At 55.0% G+C, this 27996-nt stretch overlaps 1 protein-coding gene across 4 annotated transcripts; it reads right to left on the reverse strand.

Annotated features, from left to right (window-relative positions):
* Positions 1-2482: 2482 nt before the first annotated feature.
* Positions 2483-27982, reverse strand: MPP2 (membrane palmitoylated protein 2). Of its 4 annotated transcripts, none has more exons than XM_032396540.1 (13): positions 27512-27782; positions 25285-25348; positions 20217-20335; positions 10895-11047; positions 10613-10762; positions 10106-10333; positions 9232-9363; positions 9022-9127; positions 8868-8936; positions 8483-8644; positions 7630-7832; positions 7121-7249; positions 2484-5858 (listed from the first exon to the last, which is right to left on the reverse strand). In XM_032396540.1, exons 2-13 carry the CDS (start codon positions 25313-25315, stop codon positions 5682-5684), a joined length of 1659 nt encoding a protein of 552 aa, XP_032252431.1. In that variant the 5' UTR covers positions 25316-25348; positions 27512-27782; the 3' UTR covers positions 2484-5681. The 4 variants fall into 4 exon arrangements, with proteins under 4 accessions (XP_032252432.1, XP_032252431.1, XP_032252430.1 ...); XM_032396539.1 differs by lacking the exon at positions 27512-27782 and adding an exon at positions 26229-26625; XM_032396538.1 differs by lacking the exon at positions 27512-27782 and adding an exon at positions 27823-27982 and having other exon boundaries at positions 2485-5858.
* Between the last annotated feature and the right edge of the window lie 14 nt (positions 27983-27996).

Here is a 27996-nt window from a genome sequence, read left to right on the forward strand (position 1 = left end):
TTAAAATTGCTGGGATAGACTAGGGCCCTTATTTTGGCTTACCTGGGGGCTAAGGTGTGTCTTCATATACTCACTTAATGCAGAGAATGAAGCTGTGCTCTCCAAAGTGGGGCAAGAGACCAGGAGGGAATGAGAATCTACGAAGCCAATCTCGGCTGTGTTGTGCCTTCTTCAGGTCTTGTTTCTTCTCTGCGAAAAGGACTCTCGGGCCAGCACATGTGCGGTCTCACCTCCTACGCATTGAGACTCAAACCCTGTTCAAAACGCAGGGCATCTGCGGAATTAAACCCACTGAGAGATTTAACCCAAACTTTGAGATTTCACAGATCAGTAACACTTCCAAAATATATTTTATCGACTTATACATCTAGAAACAAGCAAAAAAATTTAAATATCTCATCCCTTTTATAAAAAGAAGACCATTTTAACCCCAAAGAGTAGGGGCTGGGGAGGAGAATCTCGGGATAAAGGGCAGTCCTTTCAAAGGAAAGAATTTTGTTTTATGAGAAAGTCAGTGTTCTCCTTGGTATCAGGCTGCTGCTGACCGGAGACCGTGCCAGTCTGACCAGCGCTGCTTGGCAGACAGGTGGGTGGGGGCCCTGGGCTGGAAGGAGACCCAAGTACAGGGGAGACAGACTATGGTCCTGCAGGAAAAGACTGAAGAGTAAGAATCCTCCCCAATTAATGTTCCAATTTCATGCAATTCCAATTAGGATCCCCATAGGAAAAGGGTGTACTCTGACCAAATGATCCTAGAGTTCTCTTTCTAGAAAAAATAAGGAAGTATTACTAAGAAAAACTATCACTGATCAAAGGAGTAATTGGAAACTTTTTTCACCAGATAGTAAAACATAGAGGTTTCTAAATAATTAAAACCTTGATAATAGCAATTAGATTAGATAAGTAGATCAATGGGACAAGCTAGATAGTCCTCCCTGCTCCCTTGCACAGCCTGCTCAGTCTCTCCCAGAGCTGTGGGGTCACCACCCAAACCCAGTCCTGAGGGAGGAGGGGCCAGAGCTGTGTGAGCTTTAGGGTGTTGACGCCCTCAACCACCTGGAATGCCTGGATCTCTCAAACAGTTGAATCTGAGGATGGCAACGTAGCCCACACTTCCCCTCATGGTTCCCTTTCTTATCCCATGTTCCTCCAACAGTGCCTTCCTCCCCTAAGTGCGCCCCACCCTGGACCCTATCAATCCCCCTCCATCTTTGGGAGGCAGCACACAGGGAGAAAACCCCAGCCGGAGAACCAGGAGTCCAGGGGTCTGTTCCAGCTCTGCCAATGACTTTCTGTGTGACATTGGACAAAAGCCCATCACCTCTGTAGGTCAGTTTCCCAACTATAATATGATAAGAATCCATTCTGCCCTACTAACCATATGCTACTGTGCCAGGAAGGAAAAGGAATTAAAAAAAAAAAAAAAAACTGGTAGCAGAATTCCTCTTAGAAATTCAAATATCTTTAGTAGGAAACTACTTTGATGTTAATTTGGGGCTAAAAGGAGAGTTCCTCCACTCCCAAGGGTATGACGAAAATGGATGAGCAATGGTTGGCAAACTTGGCTACACATTAGAATCACATGGGGAACTTTTAAAACATATATCGCCCCAGACTCCACTCCTGGCTTGGCAGAGGTTGGCTAGATCCTGTTTCCTTTTCCTGAGCACCAAGGAAGACTACATTTCCCAGACTCCTTTGCAATAATCCAGGGCCACATGACTCAATTCTGGCCAATGGATGTGGGCCGACTGTCCTAGCCCATAATATCCGTGAGCAATTTCCTACACTCTACTCCTCTTCCACGACACCTGTGGAGCCTTTTCTGAAAGATGGTGGTGTCAAAAATGGAAAGAGGCTGGAACCCTGAGTCACTGCTGGGAGTGCAACCCAATTCCCATCAGATATGATGTGGGCAAGAAATTAATAATAAAACTGTGTTGGGTGGTGCCCGGCTGGCTCAGTTGAAGAGCATGTGACTCTTGATCTTGGAGTTGTGAGTTCGAATCCCATGTTGGGTGTAGAGATTACTCGAAAATAAAAATCTTAAAATAATAATAACAATAACAACAATAATAAACAACTGTGTTAGTTATAGTAGTCAGCCTTTCCAGAACTTCTGATTTAACTGATCTGGAGTAGAATCCAGGCAATTGTTTTTTCGTTTGTTTGTTTTTTAACCCCTCAGGCAATTCTAAAGTGCAGCCAGGATTGAGAACCACTGGATTAAGACAAGAAATACAAGTGTGGAGTTGCTAGGTATAGTCATGAAATATTCCTTTTTCCAAGGACACCCCAGAGATGGGAAGAAGGTGGTTCAAAAATGAGAGGAAGAGGGGCACCTGGGTGGCTCAGTTGGTTCAGTGACCAACTCTTGATCTCAGCTCAGGTCTTGATCTCCGGGTCATGAGTTTAGGCCCCACGTTGGGCTCCACGCTGGGTGTGGAGCCTACTTAAAAAAAAAAAAAAAAAAAAGATGAGAGGAAGAGGGTGCAGCAACACGGAGGGAAGCAGGGGACCCCAAAGGGAAAGGTTGACCGGAAAAATATTCTATGTGCTGGGAATGATCAGGGAATATTTCAGAGTTGGGGTATTTAATATTCAATGCTAAATTCTCATCAGACCTGTTAGGTGGGAGACATAAGTCCTTACGCTGTCTCCAAATCACCAGTGAAGTCTGCCCCACACTCATCCCTGTGTGAGTGGATGCTTTGGGGGAAATCAAAGGAAGAAAGCCAGTTCCTTATTTGGTTGTTGCAGGGAGAAGGGAAGAGCTAAAGCCCCCTGCTGAGAATCCTCAGTGAACATTCTGGGGTCCCCTGAAGAATTCAAAGTGGGAGAGAAGGCTGATGCCTTACCCATGAAGGATTTGACACACACACCCCCATGGTGACATTTCAATGAGCTCTCTATGGCATGTATTGTTGAACGCCTAGAACCAATCCCAGCATTAGCACCGGGAGAGTCCATGACATTTTTATAGAGGATGAACCTAAGCAGTACAGGGACCTGCTGAAGGCCACACAGCAAGTTCTGGGCAAAGTGGAGTGGATTAGCCTTGGAGTCTCTGAATCCCCTTGGCCCCCACGAATGCTCACAGACTCCTGGATACAAGCACTTAGAATGAGCATCTTCTGGGTATGGGGCATGTGGAATGGTGGGATGGGAAATTTTGGAAGACATCACTGGACACAAGACAAGTCACTCCGACTTCCATTCCAGAATCATCTGTGCTGGGTTCCCCACTCTCACCCTGTACCAAAGCCATCCACTGGGCCCCAACCAAAGACCAACAGAGCCCAGAAGCCTTTGTTTTCACATTTAATCAAAGGAAAAGAAAGAAAACCAGTCAGAGCAAAAGCTCAAGAATTGGCTGAGGGAGGGGAGAGGGGAAGGGCAACAGGGCCGGCACTGAGTGTGGACAGTGGGGGGCCGAGTCCTCATTATCCCGAGGTGCCTCAAATACAAGCATCCAGGGAAGGAGGATAGGGTCAGAGAGGTAATGTGGTGGGCACACACCCCTTCCAACCCAGCCCTGGGCCAGGGAGTGAGTGGGGCTTGTGTAGGGGAGGTAGGACGCAGTTGAAGGGATGAAGACAGGAGAGGAGGGGCCCAGCCCTGCCCCCCAGGCATCACTAGAGGTGAAGGTGCCGGAACAGCATCCACACGGGAGATCTACCCCACAGGGTCAGGTGCCAACTCCTCGGCAAGGTACCCAGCACCCTAAGCCAGGCTCCCTCCACCTCCATCAGGGGATGCTCTTTCCTTCAGGGGATTTTGGAGGTTAACCAAGGGTAGGGGGCTGCACCTGCAGATCCTCACTGCTTCTACTCCCAAGTGCCCCAGGTGAGGTGGGAACTGGCAAAGGAAACCATTGCCTTGGGCAGCAGGAGAGCAGCTCTTCCTCCCACTCCTGGGCCCCCTGGGCTGTCGTAAGGGTGATGCAAGGAAGTGCTGGATTGAGGATAAAAAGAACACTGAGGAAAGGGAAAAGAGGAGTATAAAGGTGACTGCATAGTGGATGCAGAGCTATGCAAATGAGATGGGAGCAGGCTTGACCTTAACATCTCATTTGCATATCCTAGGCCAATGCAAATGAGATCCCTAATATAATAAATATATTTCTAACTTTGTAATAAATATTCTGTTTCTTCTCCCTCCCCTTCCCTAGGAAATGGGCACACAGTGGTTCAGGGGCCAGCTCGGGCTGAACCTGCAGCGAAGACTGATCAGACACTCAAGAGAACTGGGAAGGACAGGGGCTGGCTGGTGCTGGGGGCGATGGGGTGGTCCCTGCAAGAACAGCTTCACCCCAGACAAGATCACAGAGAGGGACGAGGGCCAGATGCCTGGGGAAGTCTAGGACGGCATTCTTAAAAGGGATTCTCCTATCTTACACAATTGCCCTCCCCGAGGACTCGAGGACTCGACGGTGTCATATAGGATAGGGGGACACTAGGAGATGGGGAGAAAGACATCGGGGGAGGGTCACGGCTCTGGAATCTGGGATAAGGGTCTCATAAGAAATGGGGACTAATGGGGAACCCCCAAAAAAGGGCCCCAAATAGTGACCTCCAAAGCAAAACAACCCTTTGCTTCTCTTCTCCCAAAACCAAGACTGACACACACACACCAACAGTACAAACACAGACCAAGTGCCCCAGCCTGCGGACCCTAAGCTGCGCAGGCAGAAACAGTGTGGATGGCGCCCCCTGGAGTTGTACAACAGGGAGCCGGCTAGAGCATAGATGTCCTCTGCCAAGCCCCTGCTCCATGGCCGGCTCACAGGCTCCTCTCTGCACCCATTCTCAGCCCCCCAGGCAGACCTGATGCGAGTGGGCCACCTGGACCCCGCCAGAGAGACCAAGCTGGACCGTGGTCACCAACAGGGAGCCCACACGTGCCCCCCCCCCCCCCCCCGCCCCAGGGGCCATGGTCAGTAGTCGCAGGTTCCCCGTCACACGGCTCAGCCTTCAGCTCACCCCTCCCTGCGCTGAGCCCGCCGACCCCGGCCGGCCCTGCCCTGCGGGGAGCTGAGCGGCCCTGTCAGGGGCATATCAGAGAAGTCCGTGGAGAGACTTCGGCAGTGAAAAGCTGTGCGTGAGGGAAGGACAGGGCGGGGGCCACTTGCGGGACTCCGCCTCATTCCAAGGGAGCTGGGACCGCACTGCCCCCTGGCGGCGGCAGCTGGCTCAAACTTTGGCTCCCCCAGCCTTCAGGAGGGCCCCAGGGGTGAGAGGTGGGAGGAGCCCCGGAATGGAGTGGGCGTGGCCAGTCCACGGGAGAAAGGCGGCTGGAGAGAGGTGGCAGGGGGCAGTGTACCTACTGGCCACAGGGCCCCAGAGCAGCTTTCCTCTTCTCTGGACTGAGCATTACGGAGGTGACTCTGACACACTCCTGGGCACAGCCTGGCCCTCAGAGAGGGACATCTGGTGGCCAGTGGGCATCGGGAGTGGGCAGCACCTGGGCACAGAGGTGCCCCATGAACACCCACCTCCTCGGCAGTGCACACGCCTGTGCTGAAGCCAGATTAGGGCCCGCTAGGAGCCGTCCTCACCCAGGGAGAGCCAGACGGCCAGGGATGAGAGCTAAGGATCAGGGCTGGGGGTCATGGCCAGGGGAGGGGATGGATTCAGGGTTCTGGGTCACAGCCCGGAGGGGTGCGGTCCACATGAACAGTCTCAGTACACCCAGCTGACGGGCACCCACTGGGGCTCCGTCCGCAGCTTCTCCATGGCAGCCTGGAGCTCACGAAAGGTCCTCTCCAGGTTGGTGTTGACCAGGCTGAGGTCAAAGTAGTGCCCGTAGCCCCTCTGGATGCGGCTGCTCTCCTCCACGGTCCTCCTCAGGTCGGCCTCCTGCCGGCACAAGGGGACCTCCCGGCCATCAGTGTCCCCCCATCACCCCCATCATCAGGGGGAATCTGCAGCCCCCCATCTATCCCCCTCCCCAGAGCCCAGCCATATCAGGTACAGACTCCCTCACTCCATCAGGTACAGGCTCACCCGCAACCCTGGACAGACACATGGGTGAAAGAAGGAAGGAAGGAAATAAACTTTAGTGAGTGCCAAGCAGGGCACTAACTGCTTTGCCACCCACGTAATCTTTGCTACGGCTCTGCAAGGCGGGACTCATTATTCCCCGTTTCCAATAGAGAAAACAGGTACAGAGAGGTCGCCCGGCCAGCGGCTGCACAGGGTCGGCCTGACTCCAAAGTCAGTGCTCCCTCCACTCTGACCAGGCGCCCTTACCTCCGCAGCCTGAGATGCACCTCCCAAGCATGCCGCCAGGAGGGCAATCCCAGGTGCCCCCGGCAACCGCCGCCCCTACCTACTGAAAGCTGGCCAGCTGGCCAGGCACGGGTGAGAAGGGAACTTTGAATACTGATTTAAATAAGTTCAAGGTGGAAGTTCTAGGGCTGGCCCCACTATGTGCCCAGTGGCCCCAGCTGGCTATGTTTGTGACCAGGGGACTTCAACGGGGAGCCCAGCCCAGGCAGCCTTTCCGGGGTCTGAGCGCGGCTCTGACCTGGGGCCTGAGAACTGCAGTACCAGGTATGGCCAGCAGATGGACCCCTGAGCTCAGAGTTCTGCAAACCCTACCTCTCCTGGAGAAGGCTGCTCCTGGTGTACCTGGTGGGGAGGTAGGTGCCCTGGGGTCCTGGAACACCTGACTTGAAGCCTCTCCTCCAAGCGCTGCCTCCTCCCTCCAGCCAGCCTTCCAGCCTCCAGCTTCCTCCTTCCCTTCAGCCTTTCCCTCCAGCTGTAAACGCCCTCAGCCCACCTGGCCCATTCTGCCCACAGATCTCCCCCGGCCCTCTGGAATCCCTTTGGTAAGCACTCTGTCCCCACAGAATGGACGGAGCTGTGGGCCTGGCAAAAGCTCCTGCACCCCAGGCTAGCTGTATCCCTGACTCTGTGAGACTTTGGGCACTTCACTTCCTTGCCCAGACCTCTGTTTCCACACCTATAAAGCAGGAATCACAAGTCCAACCTCACTGATACCTTGGGTGGGCCCCTCTCCCCTTCCCCAACACCACCTTCTTCCCCTCATCAGCCCCAGCCTGCCCTCTCTCCCAGGCAGCCACCAGAACCCTTCCACTGCATGTCAGAGCCCTCACCGTGAGCTGCTTGGTGGACACCCCACTCTCCAGGGCAGCCCGGTTCATGGCCCGCAGGGTCTCAAAGTCAGGGGCCTCGATGAACACCACATAAGGGACAAACTCAGCTGTTCTCAGCACTTTCACTGCCTGCAGGAAGAAAACGGGATGGGGGAGTCTATCCCCCACGGACATCCTAGAAGCTGGGGGAAGGATAGCTGGGGGGACAGGTACTTGGAAATGATGGGGAAATGGTACCTAGGGTCCCGGGACCTGAGTCCTGGGGATGAATGGTGGAGGGATAGCTGGTAGGTGGCTGGGGATTGGGACACTGGAGGTGGCTAGAGGAGTGGGGGGTCTGGAAGGCTGAGAAAAAGGTTCTAGGTGGGTTGGGTCCCTAGCAGTAGTTGAGGGGTTATATGGGGGCTGCTTGGGAGACCAGTGCCTGGAAATATATGGGGAGTGGGGGGTGGCAGCGAGCGCCCAGAGGGGATATGGGCAGCCTGGGAACAAGCAGGCTGGGGCGGTACCTGGGGGTTGACATCCAGCACGCACACCTTGCCGGCGGCGACCACACCCCGGATGGAGTCGATGCGGGTGCCATACAGGTTGCCCTCGTATTCGCCATGTTCCAGGTAGCGCCCCGCGCGGATGTCGGCCTCCATCTCCCCGCGGGACACAAAGCTATAGCCCTGGCCTTCCCGCTCCGAGTCCTTGGGCCGCCGGGACGTGTCTAGGGGGAAGGAGGGGCTGACTGAGCACAGGCAGGCCGTGTCCCACCTCCGACACGCGTGCACGTGTCCTACAGGGGCCGCGCAGCCCCTCTCCACCGTCACAGCACTGCTGCCTTCCCTCGCTCCGTGCCCTCGCCCTCACCACTGACACACACGGATCCGGGACGTCCATATTGAGGGGGCCTTCAGCGTTCACTGTGCCAGCCCAGCGCTCACAGATGGGGGGCTGAGGCCCAGAGAGGGCGATGTGCACCCCAAAGCCACCCACCAAGGTCAAGCGGATCTGGGGTCAGCCCTCCGGTTCCTGCCTCCAGGAGCCAGGAGCTCTCACCAGTCCTGCTGGTTCTGTCACCACACGCGGCCCCGTTTCACATGGGCTCCCAGCTGGGTTTTTAGCAAGTGAAACATGAGTGAAGGCGAGGCGAGGCTTGTCCAGCCCACCCAGGCCACGGGTTCAAAGGACAGCTTCCCAAACCCTCTCCAGCCTGCAGTTCCCCCATCAGCCACAGAGGGCGCACCCCCACACGTCCCCCAAAAGTACCACTTGACTTGATGCCAATGCAGATGCCCACTCATCGGACGCGGCCCTGGCCCCCAGGGCAGCCCCGGCTCCTGGCTCCCCACCCAGCAGGGCCCGGCTCCCACTCACAGGGCACTGTGGTGCCGTATCGATCTGGATCCCACATGATGAGCTTGTTCTTCAGGCTGCGCCGGCCCACACCCTGGGCTCCGATTAGCACCAGGGTTTTCCGGCGGAACGGAGGCATGCGGGCCACCTCCTCATAAATGAGCAGCTCATGGCGGTCAAACTCTGAACACAGGGAGAGGGTACTCATCAGGCTACTCAAGTGGCACGGGTGGGGCCAGGGGCCAAGGATAAGAGGGCTGGGGCCAGGGACAGCAGAGAGAGAGTAGGCAGGGCCTAGGGACAAGACTGCAGCATCAGCATGGGGAGAACATGTGCACAAGTCACTGGCGGCTGGAGGGAGGGGTTTGCCGTGTTAGAGGACAAGGAGGGGGCCTCCAACACCCACCTGCATTCTTGGTAGTCAAGTACATCATTCGCTTCTTTTTCTTTCCTGAAAGACTGCCACACAGGGTCCCTGGCCACAGAGAGATGGGCGAGTGAGGCCCGGCAGGCTTGCGTCAGATCCCAGATTAGGGGTTCCATAGGGGGGACCCTCATACCTGAGGTGGGTGTCAGCTCCAGATCCCGTTTGACAAAGGCTTTCCGCTTCTCCTCCAGCAGCTGGCTGGGGATGAGCCCAGCGCTGCCCCCTTCCACATGGCATGCCTGAAACGGGCAGCAGTTGAGGGGTGAATGCCTGAGTGAGAAGGCACCTCCCCAGGCCCTCGCCTCCCCCACACCACACCTGGAGGCACACACCGATTGCTCACCTGCCACCAGTTAGCGTCGTCCTGGTTTACAATCTGCAGTAAGTCCCCCGCGCTGAAGCGCAGGCCCGCTTCCTTGCAGGGGATGAGGCTGTCTCTTGCAGGGTCATAGTCAAAGTGGCATTTCACAAACACCTGGCCCGGGGATCACAAAGGGTCGAGGGAAGAAGGGAAGGCTGGAGGGCAGTACCCTTCTCAGAGCAGCCCCCACCCCACTTCCCCCTCCTGAGGGTGGGGGGGGGTGTCACACAGGCCACCGTCTTCCCCCTACCCTCACAAAGATGCAAGAGGCTCGGGCATGCCCCTCTCGAGGCACGCTGCCCCCAGACCCGCCCAGCCGCCTCCCTGGTACCAGCCTCCCTTTGCATCTAGAACAAAAGGACTCAGAGTGCTGGGGCCCCTGCTCAGGCCTGGGGCCATGGACCCATCCGCTGAGGAGAAGGCGGGATCACTGGGTAAGGGACACAATCCTGACACCTAACGCAGGATCCGTCGGTCCACCCACACCCTCCGCTTGGCACAGGGGGCTCCGGCAGATGGCAGGAGAGCCAGTCGGAGAGGTGGACAGAGCAGCCAGGCCCGCGCAATCCACCAACCAGGAGGCCTCCGTACAGGACACGCGGCAAGCCGACGTTGCGCATGCGCACACCCAGTACACGTAGGCAGGCCGGGGGCTGCGTGGATACGGGCGCTCCTTGGGGTACCCCAGGCCTTAAATGTGCGCATGTCCCTTGCGCATGTGTATGAGTGCCCACGACTAGGTCCAATGCACGAGCATGCGGGAGATGGGGGACTCCTACCCCCGGCCTGTCACCCCGGCGGCGGCCCTTTGGGCCTCGGGCTGGGGGTGGGGGGGAAGCTTGGCGGAGGGACGCACCTGGCGGGGCAGATGGGGCTCCTGGTAGCTGGGCAGGATCTTGAGGATGACGCTGCCGCTGGCACTGCGCAGGAGCTCCTGCAGCGCGCGGGGGTCGCTGCCCACCGGCTGCCCGTTCACCTCCTTGATGATGTCGCCCACGTGCAGCAGGCCTTGCTGAGCCACCATGCCCCCGTGCAGAATGCGCGCGATCACCAGCTCGCCGCCCTCCACACGGAACGTCACGCCCTGGGGGGATAGAGGGCGGGTATGATGAGGGCCCAGCTGCTCCAAGCCAGAATCTTCAAATGGGTCTCCTAAGAGACCCTCCATTCCCATCCTCCTGGCACAGTCCGCGTGCAGCTCAGATGCACAGTGCCTGTGGTCTCCTGGGGCTGCACGGGCCCGTCCCGGGGCAAAGCTGGTCCCATCTTCGTCCTCAGCCCTCTCCTGACCAGATTTGGTCTGCGCTGGTTATTCTCAACGGCCCCTCCAGATCCCACCCCCAGCCCTGCCTGGCGGCCTCACCAGATACTCTCCAGCAGTCTTGCGGATGCCCACCATGCGCACTGCGTCGGGAGGCACCGGCTGGTTGCTGAAGGTGGGGTCCAGGCCAGGGCTGGGGGGTGGTGTCTCATAGGTCTTTGAGGCCACAGAGTCGTGTGTCTCCAGGAGGGACTGGGGCGGTAGTGGAAAGAGGAGGGACCATGAGACAGTGTCCCATGGTCTCTTCCCATCCCGGCGCTAACGTCCTGCCAGCCCCCCTCCCAGCGGCCTGCCCCAGCCCCCACCCCAGCCCAGGGCCGGAACCTGGAAGTGGGGCTCCTGGAGGATGCGGGCCAGCTCCGCGGCCGTGCTGCTCTGCTCCGCCAGCTGGGCCAGGTCCCGGAGGATCTCCTGCACCAGCTCCAGGTTGTTGTCGCGCACAGCCTCCAGCTTGGTCTCCTCCAGCCGCTCGTGGGCCTGGTGGGGGCGGAACAGGTGACACCTGAGGCTCCCCAAGAACCCTGGGGTACCGTACACTGTCCCCTACCCGCTCAGATCCTGACTTCAGACCCCACCCTCAGCATTGCTTCTGATATCAGCTTCAGATCCTCACTCACCCAGACTCAAGCACACTCACACACGCGCAAACACACCTTGCTTCCCCCTTTCTCCCTCCAAACGATGATTAGGACCCAGTTTCCAGAAGCGAGAATAGAAAGGACAAACCTGCATTCCCATCCTCTTGTCACAAAGGGTCATTAAAATTATCAAGCTGTCCCCAGCCCCCCAGGACCTTATAAGCATGTGAGTTCAAGGACAGCTTCTCCCACCTGACGGCATGGTCTTGGACATCCTGCAGCCCAGGATGAGGAAGCCAGGGAGGTGGAGCAACTTGCTCAAGGTCACAGGGACCCGAACTTGGGTCTCCAGACCTTCAGGTCAGTGCTCCCAGGGAGGGAGGGGACAAGAAATCAGTACAATTGACCCTTGAACCGCACGAGGATTAGACACACCAACCCTGCACTGTCAAAAACCCGTATGTAAATTTTGACTCCACGAAAATGTAATTCCTAGTAGCCTACTGTTGACTGGAAGCCTTATGGATAACATAAAAAGTTGGTTAACCGTATCTTCTATGTTATATGATTATATACTGTATTCTCACAATAAAGTAAGCTAGGGAAAAGAAAATGTTAAGAAAATCGTAAGGGAGAGGGCGCCTGGGTGGCTCAGTTGGTTAAGCGACTGCCTTCAGCTCAGGTCATGATCCTGGAGTCCCAGGATCGAGTCCCGCATCGGGCTCCCTGCTCGGCAGGGAGTCTGCTTCTCCCTCTGACCCTCCCCCATCTCATGCTCTCTCTCTATCTCATTCTCTCTCAAATGAATAAATAAAATCTTTAAAAAAAAAAAAAAAAGAAAGAAAATCGTAAGGGAGAGAAACATATTTGCAGCACTGAACTTTATTGAGAAAAATCCACACATAAGTGAACTCACACGGTTCAAACCCATGTTGTTCAAGGGTCAACTGCCCACGGTACCAGAAGAGGGCCCTGTACCTACTTGTTGCTTCACTGACCCTGGGCTCCTGACAAGGTGCTCTGAAAAAAGGGAAAGGCAGCTTTCACCAGGGACCAGCCCAGCAGGGAGAGTCATGTTAGCTGGGTCAGGAAGTAAGGAGTGCCATTTCAGGGATATACATGAAGACTTTTCTCTCTGAGTCATTTGAAAAATAAGTCACCTCACCCCAGAGTAGTTCAGCATACATCCCTAAAAACAAATAGGAGGTCTGTCACATAAACTACAATACCATTATCACACGCAGGAAGTTCAACATTGACACACTGATAGAATATCATCTAATAGACAGTCTCTATTTAAATGTTCACTGTTGTCCCAAAAATATCCCCCTTATAGATTTGTTTTTTTTCCCCCCCGATGGACAATCTCATCAAGGACCACGTGTTACATTTGGTTGTCACATCGTTTTATTCCCCTTTAATCTAGACTAGATTCCAGTAACTTTTGGTCTTTCAGGACATTTTTGAGTTCAGGCAAGTCGTTTGTAAAATGCCCCACAACTGGATTTTCCTGATTGTTTCCCCATGATTAGACTCAGGTTAATCATTTTGGCAAGAGGTCTACATAAGCAATCGTGTGTCTTTCCCATGCCTTGAGACCCTGTGACTATTCTGTTCCCCCAACAATCTTTCTCTGATGAATTAGCATTCATTTATGACTCCTGCCTAAATCAATTCTTTTTTTTTAAGGGGGTGGGGGGGAAGAGGCAGAGGGAGAGAGAGAGAATCCCAAGCAGGCTCCCATGCCCAGCACAGCGCTGGACACGGGACTGGATCTCACAACCCTGAGATCATGACCTGAGCTAAAATCAAGAGTCAGACACTGAACCGACTGAACCACCCAGGTGCCCCAGTCAATTTTTAAAATTGGGGGTTGCAAAATGGTGATTTTCTAACTCTATTTTTCCTTCTACGTTTATTAGCTGGCATTCTACTATGAGACAGAGCTTGTCCTTTTCCCCTCCCACCCCTCCTCCCTCTCCCCCACACCCCCCTCTCTGTATCACTATGGATTCTTTTTACCCTGTGTTCTAAACCATCACCATCACTATCTTCATTGTCTCAATTTATCCCAAACTTGTGCAGTGGGAGCCCCAAACACGCCTGTGTCCTTTTCGACATGTTCCCATCAGTCCTTGAGCACCTTCTTCCTTCTGCCACTACTTTCCCTACCCCAGGTCTGGGCTCAGCAATTTCTCCAAAGAACTCAGATTCCTCTTGGCAGGGAATGGTATTTAGAAACCAAGATCTGGGCGGTTGGGGCTCATTGCTTCTGGGGTGTCACTTACAGCCATCAGTCGATACTGATTGTTCCAATTAAAATCTAACTCTGCAAGATTTTCCTCATCTTCTCTCATTCTGTATTTGTACCTCCCTTCTCCCTCAGTGATAATTTATTTCCCAAGAACATTAATACATTTATTTATTTGTCCTGTCCTCTATTATTAAAAAAATATTTCAAAATTGCTAAACAACCACTGCTACCTATCACAAACTTCAGTAAAAGTCAAGATTCATCTGCAGTTCTTTTTATCCTCAGAATAGTCTAAAAGCACTTACAGCATTTATGGAAATGTTCAACAACTGTGCCACCCAGTGTGGTGGCCACATGAGGCCACCGAGCGATATGACAACTACGACTGAGAAACTGAACTTTTAATTTTACATCAGCATTTTGGTTTACTTAGGTATTTTCATTTTAAGTATTTAAATAAATACTCACATGTGGCTCGTGGCTACTGTATTAAACATTACAGCCTTAGAATATATCTCACGTAGGGTATACACTCAGAATACTGTGAGCAAAAGTAACTAGAATTAATTCCCTTTCCTGTATGGTTATGCTAACAATTTAATATGTGGATAGATTCACTTGTCTGCACTTAGTTTCAGAGTTCGCTTTTTTTCATTCTTTTTAATTTATTTGTATTGTTGGAATATGTACAACATTTCCATGGTTCACATTTTAAATCTATATAAAAAGTAAATTGGAGGAAGTCTCCTTTCCATCCTCATCCCTTCTACCCTATTCACACCCACACTAGAGGTAATCATTTTCATTAGTTTTGGTTTTTTCTGTTTCTTTTCACGAAAATAAGTAAATATTTCTTTTTTACGTAAAAAATAGAACACAATACACACTCTGATTCCTTGGGTTTTTGGTTTGTTTGTTTAATTGGCTTGGTTTGTTGTTTGGTTTTTTACTTAACAATATGCCCTGGAAATCACTCTATGCTGCTACGTGGAGATCTTCCATTATTATTATTATTATTATTATTATTATTATTATTATATTTTAATTACTGCATTTGACTCACTTCATGACTAGAGGACCATAATTTATTCAACCAATCTCATGGGTATTTACGTTGTTTCTAATATTTTACTATTGCAAATAAAGCTGTAGTGAATAACCCGGTAGAGCTGCTGTCTGTCTGTAGAGAAGTCTTCCATGTAAGTTCCTGGATCAAGCAGGATACACAGGCGTGGTTTTGTTCATATTGACAACCCCCCTCCATGGGGCTTGGGCCGCTTTGTCCTCTCACCAGCACTGGATGAGAGACTTCCCTGAAGCCTTGCCTGGACCAAGTACACAGCTAGCTAATGGTGCAGCCGGTACTTGAATCCCGATCTGTCAGCTCCTGATCCACAGCCATGAGCAGACTGCAAAAGCAGAAACACCACACAGCCATTTCTTAGAGAGCTTTTCCCTCTGCCTTCCCATGCCAACCTCTCTGATCTTGGCAGAGGACAGGGAATTCTCATTTGAAATCTAGGCTCATAATTAAATAGCTCAAACACTGATAGGAGTCCCAGAGAATGGTGTGCCAGAGGGTAAAATCACTCTTACATCTGGAATTGACTATGTGATTTGCTTTGGTCAGTGGGACATTAGCAAATGTGATGCAGGCAGAGGCCTGGAAAGTGCTTGGGACTTGGGGCTTGTCCCCCCTCGCTGCTGGGACTGCCTTGTGGAGCACCCTGGGACCCCTCCTAGAGGACGAGAGAGGATGCCATCCTAGACATCGCAGCCTTCCCAGCTGGGACACCAGTCATGTGAAGGAGAATGTCCTAGACCACCCTGCCCCAACTGAGCAGCCCAGACCAGAAAAACCACCCAAATGATAAAAAAGATCATGAGAAATGAATCATGGTTGTTTTAAGCCAGTAAACTGTGGGATAGTTTGTTACACAGCAGAAGCTGACTGATACACTGAGCTCCCCACCACTGTAGCTTCCACCTGTCATGTCCCTTGGTCAGAGTCTCTATTTCAGTGACACCCCACCCCCGCCATCCTTCATTCTTCTAGGACCCTGTCTTGCTTTGTCAATTCTCTCACCCCAGCCCTATCACAGGAGTGGAGTCCTCCCAGTGAACTCCGGCCCAATGGCCAAGACTGCATTGTAACAACTCCTTATGGTTTGAAAGGCACTTCTGCATCCAAGACTTTCCCCATCCCCACCATGACTCTGAAAGAGTGACATCATTATCCCCACTTTTCAGAAGAAATAACTAAGGGTCAGAGAGGTTGTTAGACAAAATAAAATCACAGCCAGCCAGTGACTCTTCTATGTTCTTTCTATCTCATCTCATATGGATTAGATCACAGGCCTCCCAGCTGGCAGATGTCCTCACTGGTAACAGTTCACCTGAATTTCTGAATGTCACCTGACTTGGATTGCTCACCTTGGCCTTGCCTGTTGTCGGAACATCTGCTGCTGGATCCAAGTCAGCCCTCCCAGATGTCACCCACCTGCTAGTGCTGCCACCTGTCATCTGAGCCAACCCCCTGGATTTATGATCTGTTGGCCAGATTTGGCTTCCCTCCAGAGCCTTTACCCTCTGGGTTTGTCCCCTCAGGCCCCGCCCCTCCCTGGTCCTATATCTACTCAGCCCAGCCCCTCCCACCCTGTCTGCACAGCCCCAGAGGGGAGAGGCAAGCTCCACTCCACAACGGTAAGGGAAGGAGATTAATAGCTACCAAGGCAGTTCCAATTTGACTATTCCTGAGTTTACGGGCCACTTCACCAAGAGAACCGAGTTTTTACAACTGGATCTTTGATCTGAGTACTTTTGTCTGTTAGATTAGAAATGTATCTCTGTACACATAATCATTAAAATTGATGAGGAGTAAAAAGCAGGTCCCATCGTCCAAAGCAAGTCACGTGGTCAAGCCTAGACTGAAGAATGGAGAAACTCTACTTTTTGATGAGGGAGTGACAAAGTTCCACTGCAAAGGGGCACACGTACAGGGATGGGAGGGATTCTTACTGAGCTCAGAGGGGCGTTTACAGAGATGCACTTCTTGCTCGTCTCACAGCTCGATGGAGAGAAGTCACAGGGTCCCCCTAGCCCACCAGCCTCTCACTGGGAGTCTCAGTGTTGAAGAAAGGTCCACACTACCTTCTATTGTGCTTTATGCATCTGGAACCATCCTGGGAATCTCCTGGGAGGCAATTCTGACCAGCTTATCCCCAAGAACAATTCTGGAGAAGGGAGTTTATGTTTACAGTCTGATCTAGCTCATCAGTAACTTCTCAGTTAGGCTGTGCCGTGAGGTCCCAGGGCAACAGAGTTGGGCTCCCTCCGGAGAACAAGCTCTCTGACAGCTCATTCCCACAGCCCCAGCACCACGTCTGGTACTCGGTGAGCATGCCGTAGATATTCGTCAAACTGAAGATGGATGACTGAGTGAGTGACAGTCATCCAGGCAGCAATCCCCTCACTGGAGAGCTGTTGGGTGGATCAGACCAAGACACTGAAGAAGAACACTATCGAGGGCAATCATGCTTTGGAGGGGGCCCTCTAACCCCGAGATTCTGCCATCCTGAAAGCCCCCTCTTTCATTATCTGTCTCACTGTAGAAGCAACTGCTAACGTGACCCAGAGGTGACGTGGTCTAATAAATCCTACTCTGAAATCAGCTTTGGCAGGTTACAGGTGTGAAGGGTCAAAATGTGCATATTCAGCAATGCCACTGCCAAGTGTCCACCCCAGAGAGACCTTCGCACATGCGCAGAAGCAGAGGAATTCGAGGACGCTCCCCGCAGCGCCATCCTGAATGGCGGAAAATCAACAACAACGTACCTGTCTCTCAGTAGGAGAACCAATAAATAAATACACCGGGCTCTATTTCATATACTGGCACACCACACAACAGTTAAAATGAATCTCTCCGGGGCGCCTGGGTGGCTCAGTCAGTTAAGCGTCTGCCTTTGGCTCAGGTCGTGGTCCCAGGGTCCTGGGATCAAGCCCCGCGTCCGGCTCCCTGCTCAGCAAGGAGTCTGCTTCTCCCTCTCCCTCTGCCTGCCACTCCCCCTGCTTGTACTCGCTCTCTCTGCCAAATAAATAAATAAATAATCTTAAAAAAAATAAAATAAAATGAATCTATCTGTATCTACGTCTATACTTATGTCAATAATCATATTACTTATATGAACTAGAAATCTCACAAACCTAAGCGGCTGGCGCTATCTAATTCCATTAAGGGAAGTTTAAAATCCCATAGGCTAGGGGCGGATTGTGTACATCTAAACACATCCGTAGGCAAGATAGGCAAACATTCAGGGGTAGGACATCATCAACGTCAAGCCAGTGGTCACCTAAGGGGAGGGAAAGCCGGGGAAGTGGGACCAAGGAGGGGCACCAGCTGCCTCACACTTCTTCTTTCTTACAAAGGCATAGCAAGAACGCAAGACACTGAGGCCAGCATCCCCATCCTGGAGGTGATACTCAGAGGCTCTTAGGTTTTTTTTCCTACACTGTTTGTATTCATTCATTGAGCAAATATTCCGTGAGCACCTACTGTGTGCAGGGCACTCTTCTCGGCCCCCAGGACACAGACATGCCTGCCCTGGTCGAGCTCACACTCTCTTTGTTTGAAACATGCTCGATTCCTTGTTTTTATTTTTAATCCATAAATACAATCCTTGACCACTGAATGGAAAGCGTTCTGCCTTTCTCCAATCCCCCCCTCCCACCCCAGTCTGCTCAGGTTTCTCCTCCCAAGAACATTCCACTTTCACCCTCTGCCATTAGGAACCTCCCCGGGGCTTCAGCCATTCCACACATGGAACGCTCCCCATGACCAGGCTGTGTCCCCGGGACACAGCGTCCCCTGCGCAGCTCTCTCCTTCCGGTGGGGCCTGCTCCCCCTCCACACCCCATGCCGGAGCCGGCCACAGCTGTCCTGTGACAGAGTCCCCATCCCTACCCTGTGGAAAAGCTGCCACCTGGCCACCCTCTCCCGCTGTCTCATCACCATCATCGCCAACTTCCTGGTCACCCCACCACCATTCCCAGAGACCCTGAGCCTGCCTCGGTCTTCTCCCACCCCGATGCCTGCCGTACCCTAGATTCCAACGCCACCCCGCATACAAACCTTCCATTTCTGGGCCTCTTGAAGATTGCTGACCTCCCCGTCCACTGCAGCCACACCCTAAATTGTCATGTCACCCCCCCACCCCGAGCTGTCCTCCTTGGAAACCTCCCACCTCCCTCTCTCTGACCTCTGCCTTCTCTTACAGCTATCCACTCTCTCTAGAGCCCTCAGGCCTTCACCTCCATTTTCTTCCTGCCTCTCTGTCTCCTCCTGGTCCCCTTCCCTGTCCCTCCCAGTCCGGGCCCCAGAGGTGATACTCTGAGACACTTCCTCTCCCCTGTCCCCTTCACACCATCCCGGCATCTCAGCCTCCACGGCCCACACCCAGCACAAGACCTGGACCAAAGCCACCCCCTTTACTCCCGGCATCCCCACCCCAGAAAGTCAGGCCCCTGCCACGGCCAGTCTGGGGCTCTGTCCATCCTGCTCCCTGGCTTTGGTGGGGTCCCTCTCCCCTCCCTTCAGCAATTAGTCGAGTCTTCATTTCCAAATCCACTGGTTCAACCCTGATCCCTAATTTCCAGCAGACAACTGCCCCCCTTCTCTGAAAAATCTGAGCAAGTAGACATGATTCCCTAGAACTCCACTGCCTCTACCCCCAGGAAAGGGGGTGCCCTTCTACCCCACTCCCACCCCCCCAACCCTGCCTCTGAGCTGATGGTGGCACCAGCCTCTTACTTCCCCTGTACAGAATCCTGAGCACCTTGCTACGCCCACCCCTCACCTTCCACACCCAAACATCAAGCATTGCCAATTCACTTCCTAAATACTTCTTTCATCCTCCCCTCCCTCAAGCCCTAGGTTTACCACAGGTCTAGTTCAGGGTCATCCCCAACTCTGGCCTTTCCAGCTCCAGCCATGACCCTCCAACCATCCTCCATGTGGCTGCCAGAGGGATGCTCCTAAAACGTCCATGTCCCATCATCACGCCCCTGCTTAAAACCCACGAAAGTTTCCACGTCACTCACAGGACATCAGAGGACAAGGCCCAAGCCCCCAGCACAGCCCCCAGTGCCCTCCACATCCTGTGAGCATGTCTGCAGCTTACACTCCCTCTCTCATACCTGAAGCTCCAGCCTCACGCCCCCCAGACTTCTGGCTTTTTCTCACCTCTGTTTCTGCTCAAGCTCTTTCCTTGGCCCCAAATGCCCTCCCCTTCCTCCTCAGGCTTCCAGACTCAGCTCAAGCGGCCCTTCTTCCAGGAAGCCTTCCCTGGCTACCCCAGACCAGGTTAGGCATCTGTCCTTTACGTTCCTAAAACACCTATTGCATCTGCCTCTATCATGGCCATTACCAAATTGTTTAATAACTTTCTCTCTTAGTGAGTTTCTCGCCCACCTGAAGCATGGCAGGTGACCTTAAAAAGACATCTGCACAAAATGCCCAAAGGCAGAGGGGACAGGCAGGACGAACTCTTGGAGAGTCCAATGCACAGGCACCAGTCCCACCCCCCACCAGCTGGCAGTCACACGCATCCTCATGGGCTTGTCCACACTCCCACCAGCCAGGCACGGGACAGCCGGCCACCTGCAGTCATGAAGACTCATCACCTGGGCATAGATATTCATGCAGAGCCCCTCCACGGGTATTCTGGGCCACATGCCCCGTTCCTGGGCACCCTATGGCCAACACCCCATAAACTCCCTAGGCCAGTGCCCTTGCGCCCACCTCCCTGGAGCACTGTACCTTGGCCAGGGATCTCACTATGGGACTTTCCATAATGCCTCGAAGGAAGATCAGGTCCAGTTCTGCAGCCCCCGTGGCATTGGGGAGCGATCCGAGGTTGTCCAGGACTTGCTGCATGGCTGGGGAGAAGGGGCGGGCAGTGAGACACAGGAACCAGCTGGGCACAGGAGACCAAAACACACCAGAGCCATCCCACCCCTCCTACCCCATGTCTCACAGAAGACGACCCCCCTCCAGCAGCACTTCCCCCCTGCCCAGCACGGGCACTCCCAGCCCCTGAATGCCTGGGGCAGGGGTCTAGGGGTGAGGGAGGGGGACAGTTTCCTTGACCTGTCCTCTAGGCCCTAGGTAATGCCAACCTGGCCAGGTGGGAGGGTCTAGGAAGCAGGAAATGGACTCTGAGGTGGGAGGAGGGGAGAAAGGGAAGCAGTTGTCAGGTTCCAGATTCTGCCCTGAACCAGAGAGCCACAGACTCCTCGCTTGATCTCTGGGTGGGCTGAAGTCCCAGGACTCAGCCACCTGTACCTAGGGGGCTCAGGGATAGGAGAGAGAGTACTTGGAGCACGTCCCTGAGTGTAATCAAGCAGGCAGCCATGCAGGAGGCCAGAGTACAAATAGCACCACTAATTCCGTGCGATTTTCCAAAAGTCACGGTCCCTCATTGGCCTCAGTCTTTCCCTCCTGTAAAATGGGTGAATGGAACTAGACAGGGTCTACAGGCCCTTCAGCTCTGACAGAGAGTGATCTATTATCGTTGAGAAGTTACTATAGATCATAGGAAGCCAAAGCTGCGGCCCAGAACATTGACAGGAGCTGGGGAGACAGGCACCCTGGGGTGCTGTGGGCACCAAAGGGCAGAGGTTAGACCAAGTCAGCCCAAGGATCAGCAACCTCTCAGCCTGGCATGGGACATAACCAAGGACGTGAGAACACCTGACACTGGGCTACAGCAGTGGCTGCTGAGGTCTGAGGTAGGGCTTGTCTGTACCCACCCACGGAGGTGGGAGCTCCTGGCTGTGGCAGGTTCTGGGAGGAGGAAGGGAGGAGCAGAGTGTGCCCAGCTGGGGGCAGAGATGGGCAGGGGGTATCATTACTCTGCCACCCAGCCACCCACGCCTGGATCTACATAACAGCGCTTGAGCCGTGGAGGGGGCCTGGGTACCATCCCTGGCTCCTCTCACTACTCTTGTCAGTGCCCCCTCCTCCAGGAGGGAATAGGGATGGGGAGGAGGGGGCACTGAAACTGGAGAAGCAGACATGGCTTAGGGATCCCCTCTTCCCCTCCTCCTCCCCACCTTCTCCAGAAACAACATCTAAGCCTGCCCTCTAGACCCCTCCTGCCCAGGCCTGGGCTTGGTATTGATCAGACACCTGCAAGGCGCTTAGTGGCCTCGGAAAGAAGCCAGGGCAGGGACCCTTCCCACTCTGCCAGGGTATCCTGGGATCCACCCTCCCCAGCCATCCTCACCTACAGACTCACAAGCCTGTCAGCCTTGGAGGAGGACAGAGCCTGGGGGGAGTTAGTGCCCTCTGCCCAGGCCAGCTCCCTTAGGCTCCCGAGGGCCCGCTCCCGGGGCACCCTCTCCAGATGCCCAAACCCCGAGGAAGGAGGGTAGATGAAGGGGCCAGCTTTCCCCCCGCCCCGCCCCCAGCCTCCCCACCCCGCCTTTCCCTACCTTCCCTCCGGAGATCAGCTTCCTCAGAAGAGCCCAGGGATACACCCTCCAAGGAGGCCCCGCTACCTGGGCTGCCCGCCATGGCTGCCCCCCACCCCCGGCTCCGGGGCTCCTGGAGTAGCCTCCACGCCGCTGTCGCTGCCTTGCCAGCCCGAGAGGGGCAGCGCTCCAGGAGGCGGGACTCGGGGAGGGCCCTCTGCAGGATCAGCCAATAGCAAGGCTCAGTCTCCCTGACCGCCTTGCTGATTGGCCAAAGCCCGGGAGCAGCCGGGTGGGGAGGGGGCGGCACAGGAGCTGAGAGTGGGGCGGTGGGAAAGAGAGTCCCGGTCCTCCCGGGGCCTGATCCCCCCACCCCGTGTTCGCACCAGCGGGGGGCAGGAGGGGGCGGCTGAGGGGAGGTCTGCGGGGCAGGGGGTTAACCCCTGCTGCCCCTTCAGAACCGAGGCGGTGCTCAGAGACGCCCCCTCTCACAGTCCAGGGGCGGGAAACCCAAGGCGGGGTGGGGATTTGGCCCCAGCTTGTTCCCGCCCCCCCCCCCACCTTCTGGAAGTCTCTCCTCTAAAACATGCATGCCACTTCCTCCTCTTGCCCTCAGACCTCTACGTTCCTTCTCCAGGCCCCGTTTCCTTTACAATGCCCTCCACAGGATCAAAGGAAGCCCCCAAGAATGACTCTCAGTCCTGGGCCAGGAGCAGGGGCACCACTTGGGCATGGGGCAAATACCTCAAGCCCCAAATGCCTCCCCTTACCTGCTAGCCATGGGGGGCGGAGGTAGGGGGGACAGGGAGGAAAAGGAGGGGAAGGGAGCGGCACCACCCTGGGCTGGGAGGGGAGCCTCACAGTCTGACCCCTCATCTCAGCAGCGGCCCCCCCTCCCCCATCTCGCACTAGCTCCTCCCCTTAGGTTAGGGATGGTGCCTGGTAGGCAAGTCTGGCATCTTGGAAGGGAAAAGGTGAGGGTGCATTCTTGCATCAGGGACCCTGGTGGGCAGGAGCAAAGGACTTGGCAGTTACCCCAGCCCAGTGCCTCCATTCCTCTGATACCCTGTACCATGAGGACACCACCAGCTGCTGCTGCCACCAGACAGCCATTCCCTGAGGAGGGGCACCAGGTCGAAACGCACCCCTGGTTGCCATGGCAGCAGGAGGGATTACACACCAGGACATTAACCCAGGGATGCAGGAGAGATTTAAAGGTACAGCTCCACCTCAAAACGGCCCACATCCCAGCCGTGATCCAAAGAAAAGAGGGAGTCAAGTAAAGAGGGCAGAGAGGGTAGGGCTCCAGGTCTGGAGACTCCCGGGGCAAGTTCTCTGAACACTCAGTCCATGCCATAGCCCACATATCCCTCAACCTGTCCCCAACCCTCAGGAAAGGGCCCCTCCACTTTACTAGAAGTAGAGCTGGGTCTCTCTGCAAGAATACACTCATACCATCTCCCCTCCACAATGACAGTGGCCATGTTGACCCATAGGGAAGAGAATTGTTGGCTTCACCCTGCAGATCCCAAGGCTGGAATCTCCCTGGGAAGGGAGCGGGGAGAGGGAGGGTGACCCTGACCTCAGAGGCGGGTGACCCTGACCACAGCTATCTCTCCTATAGGGCCTGTAGGAAGTGTAATGGCCACCAAATGAGAAGAAGCAGGCCCATCATTAGATTTTTGATGCCAGGAGCCAATCCAGCCTAGGGTGGGGGCAGAGAGGGCCGCTTGCAGGAAGGGCCAAGAGACTCATAGCTTGGGTCACACATCATCTTTTTACAGAAGAGGAAACTCAGGATCCTAGAGGTTAAGCAGCTAATTCCTGTCCTCCTTCCTTTGGATATGGGAAGGCAGAAGTAGCCCAGGGCATAACACCCAGGGGATCAGGGGCCCCAGGGGTCCTCAGAGAAAGCAGGCCCTGGCCTCCACTCCTTGCCTGGACCCCACTGTACCCCGACCATGCCCCCATCAAGTGCCTACAGCAGGAAAGTCAAATTCTGCCCCCTCTACACCCCTGCCAGGCACTATTAATGGGTTTACTGGGCAGCTCCAGATCGAGAGGCCTTTAATCACAGGCTCAGAGATGGGCTTAATTAACCCCTAAGCAGCTTACAGTGGGGCCCAGGCAGCCTGGAGCAGGGGAAGAGCCCAGGGGGCTCAGCAGGCTGGACACGAGGTGGGGGCACTGAGCCCTCCAAGGCTGCCAACGCTGGGGGACATTAGTACAGTTCCTCCACTACATGGAGAAAAGGTCTTTCTTGGAGGGCAAGGGTATCACAGTTTAGGGTCTAGCCCACCCACAGCAGCCTTCACTGTCCTGGTCCACTTTCTCGGAGGGGAGGGACAGGAGAGACATACTAACCAAACTGGGAGGCCTGGAATGGCTTGCAGAGGCAGCAGCAGGCTTGGAGCAAGGGAAGGGGCTGCACGGGCAGGAGGCATCCAGGCAGGGGAATGTCAGACAAATCAGAGCGAACCCAGAGCCCACTGCAGTGTGAGGGCCCATAGCCTCTAGCATAGGGATCTGCACCTGGGAGGTCCCTGACTGCACACGGGGTCCATGAACCCCCAAAGTGGAATGCAGATGTTGTGCATAGAGAAGCATTTGTCTATGAGGAAGGCCCACAGCTGTCATCAGATTCTCAAAAAGGAATCCAGGACGAAGAAAATTTAAGAACACTTCTCTTATCCAATCACCTCATCTTACAGATGGGAAAGCCTAGGTCCTAAAAAGGACCTAAAGTCACAGGCTAATTGAGGTAATAACCCAGCAGCAGAGCATAACTGTGAATACTCCTATCAGGAATATTCTTTCCGCATCGTAGCCTTAGAGTTTCACATCAACCTCTTTATAGAAGAGACACAGGCTCCAAGAGGTAAGAAATTTGCTCCTGAGGCTTCCTAGCTCATCTGGGCGACCCGCTCCCTTGCCCTACAACCTCCCACAGAAGCAAGTGCAGGCTTCCTGAGCTGGCATTCTCCACGCACACAGCCACACGCCCATCTCTGGCACATGCTGCTTTACTCTACCCATCTGGTGGCCCCAGGCTGTCCTCCACCCCCAAGCCATCCTCCAAGGGCCAGATCCTAAGGGCCACCTCACCAACCAGCCTGGCCCCAGGCCATTGCCCTCTGGCAATACTGCGGATCATCTCTGGAGCGTGCATGCCTCTGCCCTCCAGGGAGATGAGTTGAGCTGTGTCTCTGGCCCCACCCTGGAGCAGGTGCAGTGAGGGTCATAGAAGCTGCCTGAAGGAAAGGCTGAGTGGCAGGATGGAGCAGCGGTGGGGGAAGGGTTATTCTTACAGGTGGCTGCCAGAGTGCCTGATGGCTGCCGCTTTCCCCCCTCAAGTCCCTGCCTGGCACTTCCGGAACCACAGATACAAACGGACATCCACAGCCCCTTCTTACCAGACTCAGAGTTGGTGGCAGCAACTGGCATGGTGAGGTCCGCAAGGGCCCTGAAATGTCTCTCCTGGAGGAGGGAAGAGAAAAGAATGAGAAAGCACAATGGCAAAGCAATGGGGGAAGGAATTAGGAAGGGCCTCCCCTCAGGATCAGGGCATTCTCCAGAGACTGCATGATCCCACAGTCCTGGGAGGCAGGAAGAGCAGATATTACATGCCCCTATCTCCCAGGAGGAGGAGATCGGAGGATCAGAGAGGTTAATTGCTTTGCCCAAGGTCACGAAGCTAATAAAGAGAGCTACATTGTACACCCAGGTTTTATGACTCTTTAAAAAAAAATTGTGTTTCTGCCTGCCATTTGTCCTTTATTTATTTTGGGGGTGGTAGGAGTCCAGAATTTGAGTCAAAAGCAGGAAAGAGGAGCACTCCCAGACTGTAAGCTCCATGAAGTCAAGAACTACATCTGTTTTGCTTCTGGATCCCAACCCTAGCCAGTGTGGATGCTCTACAAACATTTGTCTGTCTGGCTGACAGAAATGAAGTCATACTTTCCCGAGGCCTCTCTGACTTCCTCTTTCTCCCTTTGCCCCTTCTTAGTGCAGAGCTGGGACAAGGAAAGCACGGGGCTCCTTATTCTCCAGGGGAGGGTGCAGGGGGGCACTGCTACCCTTCTTCCCCTTGCCTTCCGGGGCACTTACGGCTGGAGAAAACCCTAATTCCCAGTTGCCATGACAACTAGAGGCAGTGGCTCACAGCAGGGGTGAGGAGAGAAGAGCGAAGCAGCTGGCAGCGCCCACTTTAAGACTGAACGCCTGCTGGGCCCCGGGGGTAGGGAGCCACAACTTCCCCTCCCCCTAAGAAAGGATTCTACCCAGAGGGACCATCACCAGGTTTTTAAAAAACCCTCTCTAGCCCCATCCCTTCTGCCCCCAGGCCAGAGCTGGTCACCTGAGCTCAGGTAGCAGAAATTACAAAGGTTGGGGGATGACTCCCTTTCTTCCTGGGTCTTCCCCTAAAGACGTGGAAGAAAGGAGTTTTCAGGGAAAAGAAGGGCACCCCCGTCAGGCTAGCACCCAGGCTGGGAGAAATGCCCAGATATCCTGTGCCAGCGCGCGTGTGCCAAGCCCTGCTGTCCCTATGCCTTCCCTCCTCCCCCACCCAAGGTCCTGACCACCTGGAACCTGGAGCCTTCTCCGGGCTGCTGCTGTTCTCCCTGACAGTTACTGGCAGGGGGGACTCCAGACATCCTCCTTCCTTAGAGACTGGAAGGTGAGAAGAGGCAGGGAGGATCCTGTCCCCTGGAGTCTTGCCCAGCCTGCCTGGGTTTTTCTCTGGGTAATCAGTTCCCACAGCGTCGGCTAGCTCTTCCCCACCCCCACCCCGTCCTCTGGGAGGGCGGGGCCTGGCTTGTGCCCGCAGGAGAACAGCAGTGCCAGGCAAGCCAGCCTGGCTACGGGCCAAGGTCCGGGGCCCAGGCTTCTGGGAACGCGCACCTCGGCTTCCAAACGCCTGGGCCTCGGTGTCTTCTCACCCCTACCTCCAGACTATCCACACCACCCAGGGTCAGTAGGTGATGCGGGCCAGGCGCGAAAGGGGGAGGTTTCCTCCAACCTCCCACCCACCCATCCCTCCATTAATACACGTACAAAGAGATGTTGAAGAGAAAGGTCTGACAAAGGCGCTTTGAAGACCGATAGGTCGTGGGGGGGGGTAGACAGACGGGGGGAGGGGGGGGGGGGGGGGGCGTCTAGAGACGTGCGGACCTGCACGCACGGACTATCGGATAGCCCCCGCCCCACGAGCCGGGCCCTAACTGGCTGGGCGCTAGGACCTGGGGGAAGGGGGGGCGTGTTGCGAGCCATCAAAGAAGGCTCTTTGCGAGCGCGCCCGCGGGAGACCAGGGGATGAGGTCACTGAATGGATGCCCCCCCCGCCCCCGTCCTCACTCTCCCTCCCCCCCCCCATAGTTGACCTAACTTTTTGACCCCGGCTCTACTCTCCTGGCACCGATCCGCCCTCAGGTCTCCAGACCCTAACCCTGGCCCCCGACCCCGACCCGCCCTCCCCACAGCCTGGGAGGCGAAAGAAGCAGCGCGCCCCCCTTCCCAGGACCCCCTCCCAGGGAAGGTTGAGGTGTTGGCCTCCCAAGGGGGGCGGGGGGGGCACCGGGACCCACGCAACCTCTGTCGCGCGCCCCCACCCCCCGGAAGCGCTAACAGCGCGGTTCTTACGTAATGCCCGGCTCCAAAGTCCCCCGAATCCGCACAGCCCCCGAAGAGGCCTCGCGGATACCGGAGCCTCGCACAGCTCACCAGCTCTGTGCCCGACGTTACTCCGGAGCCCTAACCGCGCGGGGCAGCATCAAGAAGCAGCGGGGTTTGATTTCTCCCTAGGAGCCCCCGAGAAAGGAGGGAGGCGGGCGGTGGAGAGGGAGGGGAAGGGGCCGGGGGAGACCCGACCCAGAGAATAGGGCTGTGCCTGGACGAAGAGGAAACAAGGGGCCCTGGGGTGAGCGCTGGCCCGGGAGTCGGGGGGCGCCTACCTGCGCCCCGGGCAGCCCCTAGCTCCGTGCGTTTCCAGCGCAGCCCCGCGCTCCGCGTTTATTGCTTGTCAATCGCTACCCCGGCTCTTAAAGCGGCGAGGCCTCCTCTGCGCGAGGGGGCGGAGACCGAGAGGGGAGAAGAAGGGAGGGGGATCTGGATGCAGCTCGAAAAGC

Source organism: Phoca vitulina, unplaced genomic scaffold (genome assembly GCF_004348235.1).
Source record: "Phoca vitulina isolate PV1807 unplaced genomic scaffold, GSC_HSeal_1.0 scaffold92, whole genome shotgun sequence".
In the NCBI taxonomy this organism is placed as follows: domain Eukaryota; kingdom Metazoa; phylum Chordata; class Mammalia; order Carnivora; family Phocidae; genus Phoca; species Phoca vitulina.